The sequence below is a fragment of the Strix uralensis genome, chromosome 5 (genome assembly GCF_047716275.1).
Source record: "Strix uralensis isolate ZFMK-TIS-50842 chromosome 5, bStrUra1, whole genome shotgun sequence".
NCBI classification, from domain to species: Eukaryota; Metazoa; Chordata; class Aves; order Strigiformes; family Strigidae; genus Strix; species Strix uralensis.
In genome coordinates, this window is record NC_133976.1 from 62,985,308 (window position 1) to 62,992,136 (window position 6,829).

The following is a 6,829-nucleotide window of genomic DNA, read 5'->3' on the forward strand; positions in this document are numbered from 1 at the left end:
AGGGAATTCTCTACCTGCCTTTCCCCAGTGCTCTGCAAGCTCTCCAGGACAACATAAAATCTGGGGCTCTGTGCTTTCTTTTGTTCTGAACAAGTGTTAATGTTTTCTGCACAAAAGCGATTCTGCGAAGCAATGTGAACACTTCTGCTTCCCAAGCACAGAGAAGGTGCTAGCAGGGTGTCGCAGTTGAGACGGACACGACAAACATCAGATTGTGTGAAAGCGACCAAAATGGCTGCAAAAGCCCCTTTATTGTTTTAACAAGCTTTTTTATAACCTTCTTCAAAGTAGGTGTTCATACAGGATTGGTTTACTTTAGTAACTAACAGTTCACGATTGGGTGATAGTTTCTCGCCTGAATCGTCAGGACAGTTCTTCTTATCTTAGTTCTCTAATCTTGTTTCCATGGCACTTCTCGGGACTTTCTGGCCTCTCATGGATACACTGGAATGTCTTCAAGGTTAAATTCTTCTTCAGTTAGACTAGAGGCAGACCCGCTGCCTCCCCCGACAATTCCCCCTTTTTGTATTTGTGCTAGAAATATTGCAGAAGCAGTCTTCTGCAGGGCCCTTTGCAGAAGACTGGCAAGACATGGCAACATCAAAAGCACAGTCACAATTACCAAGATCATGACCCCCACAGTTTTGACCAGAGATATCAACCATCCAGAAAGTCCCCATCCTTTAAACATCCTTGTAAGCCAATCCAATCCGTCCTCTTCTGTTAGACGCCTCACACCATCCTTCAGCTGCTGTATACTTTTAAAAATAGATTCTGAGTGGTCAGACAAATTCATGCAACACATTCCTTCAAAATCTTCACATCCATGTCCTTGCGCTAAAAGCAAAAAGTCAATTGCAGCCCTGTTCTGTAAAGTAGCATGTCTAACACTATCAACATCAGTTAAAAGGCCACTTAAAGCTAAAGAAGTAGCATTAGTCTGTTTGCTAAGCCAACATCCCAACTTATTCAAAGTCGTTAAGGCATTTGCAACACCAACTCCTGGTGCCAATATGGAGGCCGTTATGATCTGGCCTGGATTCCAGAATTCAACGTTATCTCGACAAGAACTTTCAAACCGATGAACGGTCCTTGGGACTCGCTTATGTTTTCGAGTCATATTCAGAATCATTGACACATTTGGTGTTAATAACGTGAGACGTCCGAGGCTACACGGGCCTCCATTCAGTTTAGATGGGACGCCTCCCCAGGCACGATCTCCACAGATTAGAAACACACCAGGAGGTAATGCAAGAGGAACAGCAAAAGATCGTGAGATGTTAGTCGAAGTATAATTGCACCAAGCAGTTGAATTATGATAAGCAGCATTAGTTGCATTCACATTTTGCCCTCTCCGTGTGGTGTTATAGGAGTAATTAAAAAACACACAAGCATCCATTGTAACAGAGCCTAGCAACTCTAGCTCTTGGGGTTCTTGCGTAACCTGTGGAAGGTGACTATATACACCATCCCAATTATCTGTACAATTTTTTGAAGAGTTGCAAAGAGAGAAAGCCTGAAGGGTTTGTGGGATTGGCCATGTGTCTACTGGCACTCCCACCAAACAGGTGGAGAATGGATTTTCCGGGTTCGCAGTAGAAAGGCACAAGGTTTCTTGATGTGTCATATTTGCCAAAGTTACCCAGATATTCTGCTTGGGTTGTGGAACTACCCATCCTTCAGCCTGATGCAGGTTCCAGCACAGGCCGAACACACCGAGCAGGAACCCAGCGAGGGCCGGCATCTGTAGAGACACAAGCATAACCCCTGCCCCAGGTTAATAATTCACATGGTCCACTCCACTGGCCAGTAATTAGATCTCTAACATGCACTTTGATGTCTTTTTGCAAATCCTGTTTTGAAAAAAGAGAAGAGAAATGCTGAAAAAGAGGAGGTAGAGAAGAATTATCCCCGTAATGGAGAAAGTTAAGAACATAAACTGCTTTATCTAAACATGCCTGTGGTGGTTCCCCAATCATTCCCCCTTTTTGTTTTTGAAGCTGCCGCTTCAACGTACTATGTGCACGCTCAACAATTGCTTGTCCTGTTGGGGAATGGGGAATTCCTGTAACATGAGTAACACCCCACAAATTAAAAAATGTTTGAACCTTCTGTGAAATGTATGCTGGGCCATTGTCCGTTTTTATTTGGCGTGGTACCCCAAGCATAGAGAAAGCCTTTTGGAAGTGTCGAACTACATCTTTTCCTGTCTCCCCGTTATGTGCTGTTGCTACTAAGGCATGAGAATAAATATCAATGGAAACATGAACATACTTCTGTCGGCCAAATTCATTTATGTGAGTAACATCACTTTGCCAAATCTGTAAAGCCTGCATACCTCTGGGGTTAGTACCAAAATACACTGGTGTGTGAGTTCCTTGGCAGTCAGGGCAGGCGGCTACAATAGACCGAGCTTCCGCATGAGACAAGCCGAACTGCCGTCGTAAAGCTCGATATCCTTGGTGAAAAAATTGATGTGATAATACAGCTTGTTGCTTTATGTTAGGAACAGTATTAAGAGCCATAGCGGAAACAAGAGCATCCACTCTGGCATTACCTTCTGTATAAAATCCTGGTAAAGTGGTATGACTACGGATGTGCATGATAAAATAAGGTTCTGTCCGTAGTTGAATACTTTTCCAGAGTTCTAAAAGTACATCAAATAATAATTGATTGTCTGACATGGTCAAAACCACTTTGTCTAGTCTAGAAACTAAGTTAGCTACATATGCTGAGTCAGTTACAATATTTACAGGAACAGAAAAAATAGAAAAAACAACAGCCATTGCACGTAGCTCTACTACTTGTGGAGAACCATTTTGATATACTACTTTGTTGTTCCAGTTGTTGTTTTCATACCATACTACTGCTGCTTTACCTGTTTTTCCTGAGCCATCTGTAAAAACAGTAGGGCCGTTCACTGGTTCTGGGCGGCTTAAATTTTTTTGACCAAATGGTATTTCTCGAGCAAATTTCAGTAGTGGATGTGACGGCAGGTGATATGACACCTGTCCTTGAAAACCCGCCATGGCCGCCTGTAGTTCATAATTATTTGCCAAGCACCATTCAAAATACCAATTTTGAACAGGTAAAACAATCTTAGCTGGGTCACGCCCTGTTAGTTCTGTACATCGTTTTCTGGCTTTTATGATTACATCAGCAATAAGCTCAAACAGTCCAGGAGCAGTTTTTCGTGATCGGAATGACAGAAACATCCATTCTAGAATGTGCAGTGGGTCATCCCACTCAGAATTCCACTGCACCAAAGCACCAAATGGTACAGTTTTGTCAATTAGTACAAAGAGTTGCACCAATTGAGACAGATCTATTCGAGAAACAAATTTCTCATGTATAGATCGTTCCACCATGTGAATTACCTTTAATGCTTCCTCAGTTAATACTCTGGGTTCTGTTGGATCATTGGAATTTTTTAATAATTCCAATAAAGGTTGCAGTTGTGAATTGGTCAGTCCGAGATAGGGTCTAATCCAATTCAGAGATCCCATTAACTTCTGTACATCATTAAGGGTTTTAACTTCAAGGTTAAGTTTCACAGGTTGAGGCATTACCTGCCTACCTGTGACTGTTAGTCCTAAATACTTCCAGGGTTCTACTTTCTGCACCTTTTCAGGGGCGATAACTAATCCATAGTGTTGTAATGAATTTCTAGTCACATTCTCCATGTCATTCAACTGCTCCTTGTTGTTTGATGCTAACAGGATGTCATCCATGTAATGGTAACAATAACTGGTAGGGAATCTTTCCCTTACAGGTGACAAAGCTTGTGCCACAAACCATTGACAAATTGTTGGTGAATTTTTCATGCCCTGCGGCAGAACTTTCCATTGATATCTTTTTGCAGGTTCTGCATGATTGACAGAAGGCACAGAGAATGCAAATTTTTCCCTGTCTTGACAAGCTAATGGTATTGTAAAAAAACAATCCTTGAGATCCATGACAATGATTTCCCAATCTTGAGGGATCATGGCCGGTGAAGGCATGCCTGGTTGTAGAGCCCCCATCGTGGCCATGACAGCATTGATCTGCCGCAGGTCATGCAAAAATCGCCATTTTCCTGATTTCTTTTTTATCACAAACACTGGAGTATTCCAGGGGCTCTGAGAGGGTTCAATGTGTCCAGCGGCTAGCTGTTCTGCCACCAATTCTTGCAGGGCCTTTAATTTCTCCATTGGTAGGGGCCACTGATCCACCCACACAGGGTTATTCGTTAACCAAGTTAAAACAAGCGTGGGTTGCCTAACACCCTGCAGCACAGTGGCCCCCGTTAAAAATCCGTAGTAATCTTCACCCCCCACTGTGACAAGCAATCTCTCCCCCATAGATTGAGGGGAGCTGCTGTCACATATGGTTTAACGACTGCTTGTTGGCCCTCAGGATTGGTGATCAGAATTGCCGTAGCTGCTGTTCTTGCTCGTGCGGAGCCTCCCAGCCCCACTACCCCTGTGTCCACATCCTCTGTTGGCCAGGTGGATGGCCACAGATAGTTAGAAATAATAGTCACATCGGCGCCCGTATCTAGGAGCCCCGCAAGCCTTACTGTAGTCGGTGAATGTCCATGATTTGACAGCGTGCACGTCATATGTGGTCGAGATGATGAGACAGTCTGAGACCAGCACACTTGAGGGGGTCCTGTAGAACCGAAGCCTCCATCGCCTCGCAGTCGCTGTTCTGCTTTTGGGACACAACTCAAAAAAGGAACAAGTTGAGCAAGACGAGTACCTTTTGGAATCGTAACAGGTGGATAAAGGGTCGAAACTAATGCACAAATTTGACCCGTAAAGTCAGCATCAATGACTCCCACATGCACGATTAATCCGTTTAAGGTGCTACTTGATCTTCCTATAAGTAACGCACTCAGTCCTCGTCCTATGGGACCCCTTGCCTCAAGAGGGACCTTAACAATGTCTTTTGTAACTATAGTTATTGTGTCGGCGGTGGATACATCCAACCCTGCTGAGCCAGTAGTTGCGGCTGATAGCTGCTCACAGAGGGGATTTGACCTGTTGTCTGGAGGGGATTTGATGTCCTCGCGCGCCCTCTCGCGCTCTTCTTGTGGTTTCCCTGTATCGGTTGCCCGTTAGCATGAAACTTGGAACGACATTGTTTTGCGAAATGTCCCAATTTCCCACATTTATTGCAATTAGTTCCTGGTGGGACAGTCATGGGCTGCTTGCCTGCCGACCTTCTGTTCGGGCAATTTACTTTCATATGACCGTCTTTACCACATCCAAAGCATTTTCCTGTATTTTGCATGTTCATGGCAGTAGCTAAAGCCGCCATTTTATGTTCCACTGTACCAACCTTTGAACATGCGGCCACCATGTCAGGAATAGAAGGATCTCCTGGTAAAGACTGTATTATCTTTTGGCAGTCCTCATTAGCATTATCCTTTGCTAGCTGTTTGCATAACATTTGTCTTAACGTTTCATCTTCTACCTGTTTCTCCAATGCAGCAGATATTTTTTCTACAAATTGCAAAAAGGGTTCTTTAGGACCTTGCCGGATAGCAATATACTTCTGTTTTGGAGCTGCCATTTCCATGGTTCGCTTTAATGCTGTAATCCCTATGTGTTGTGCCTGTTCAAGGACAATCGGAGGCCACGTAGCTTGCAGCTGAGGGTTACTAAATGGTCCCTCGCCAAGCAAGGCGTCTTCTCCGAGTCCTAACCTCGGATCGTCTTGTGGCAGTCGAGCATTATTTTGTGCAGCTGCTCGTGCCATCTGCCTCCAAGTAGATTGAAACACTTGTAATTGTACTGGCTGAAACAGCACTTGTGCGAGATGTGTAACATCATATGAACACAACAAATCTGTGCTGATTATTCGAATAAGTTGCATCACCTCAGGAGAATTGATTCCAAATTTCTGTGCTTTATTCTGCAAATCCTGCACCACCTTCCAACTGATCGGATTGTGCTCATCATGCTCATTTGTGCCTGCAACAGCTTTATAAACAGGGAATGCACCATAAGCCTCTGCTGCTATATCTACAGGCTTTGGACATGCCGGGGTTGGAGAGTATGGGCTGAGGCGTTCAACCAGATCCCAGTTGCCAGCCTCAGCAGCATACTTTCTAACTCCCTCCCAAAATCGATCAGGGGACCTTGGAATTACAGTTACTGTGGATGGAGGGAGAGTCCATGGCTGGGCTTTCTTCACCATGGGTTTATCTGTGATATGTAGAGTTTGTAAAGCCGTGGTTAAAGCTTCTTCTCCCTCACTTTCATTTTCGCTCTCGCTCTCTGGCTCTGTGTTACCCGCCCTATTTTCCTCCTCGGGGGGGGCTGATGGAATCACCCCTTCTGCTGCTGAGCCGCTAGGGGCTGCCGCTGCACCACTAGGTGGGGGGGGCTCCTCATCGCCCCGCAAAATATTTAATGGTGGAGGAGGAGGAGGTGGGCGAGGGCGCGATCTGCTTTTGCCCGTGAGGGGTTTCCTGCCTGCTATTCCTGAGGCTGAGGTATCCACTGCCTTTGTCCCTTTGCCACAGTCCTCCCCGTCATTGTCTTCAGGTCGAATGTCTGTTAGTTTCCCATCAGAGGCCTCACGCTCTATCTTCCATTCCTTTAAGGTTTCACTCAATAAGCGCCATGTGGTTGCCAACTCACATGCCTCTTTTTGTCCTTTAGAGACCTCATCCAATATTTTCAATCCTACTGCTTGCCATGCACTCACACTGAATGCAGTAACTGTTGTGGCTTCAAAGCCTTGCATCTTACTCCATAGCAAAATCTTTTTCAGGCTTTGTTCTGAGGTTTTAACCCCCTTTCTTTTTAATAGGGCTTTCCAGGTAGACAAAATTGTCTCC

General features: G+C 44.8%; 1 protein-coding gene across 1 annotated transcript; it reads right to left on the reverse strand.

Moving 5' to 3' along the window:
* Positions 1–260: 260 nt before the first annotated feature.
* On the reverse strand, positions 261–5,248 carry LOC141943793 (syncytin-2-like). The gene is made up of 2 exons (XM_074869454.1): positions 4,559–5,248; positions 261–1,744 (listed from the first exon to the last, which is right to left on the reverse strand). The coding sequence occupies exons 1-2, from the start codon at positions 4,598–4,600 to the stop codon at positions 434–436; spliced, it is 1,353 nt and encodes a 450-aa protein (XP_074725555.1). The 5' UTR covers positions 4,601–5,248; the 3' UTR covers positions 261–433.
* Positions 5,249–6,829: the final 1,581 nt, after the last annotated feature.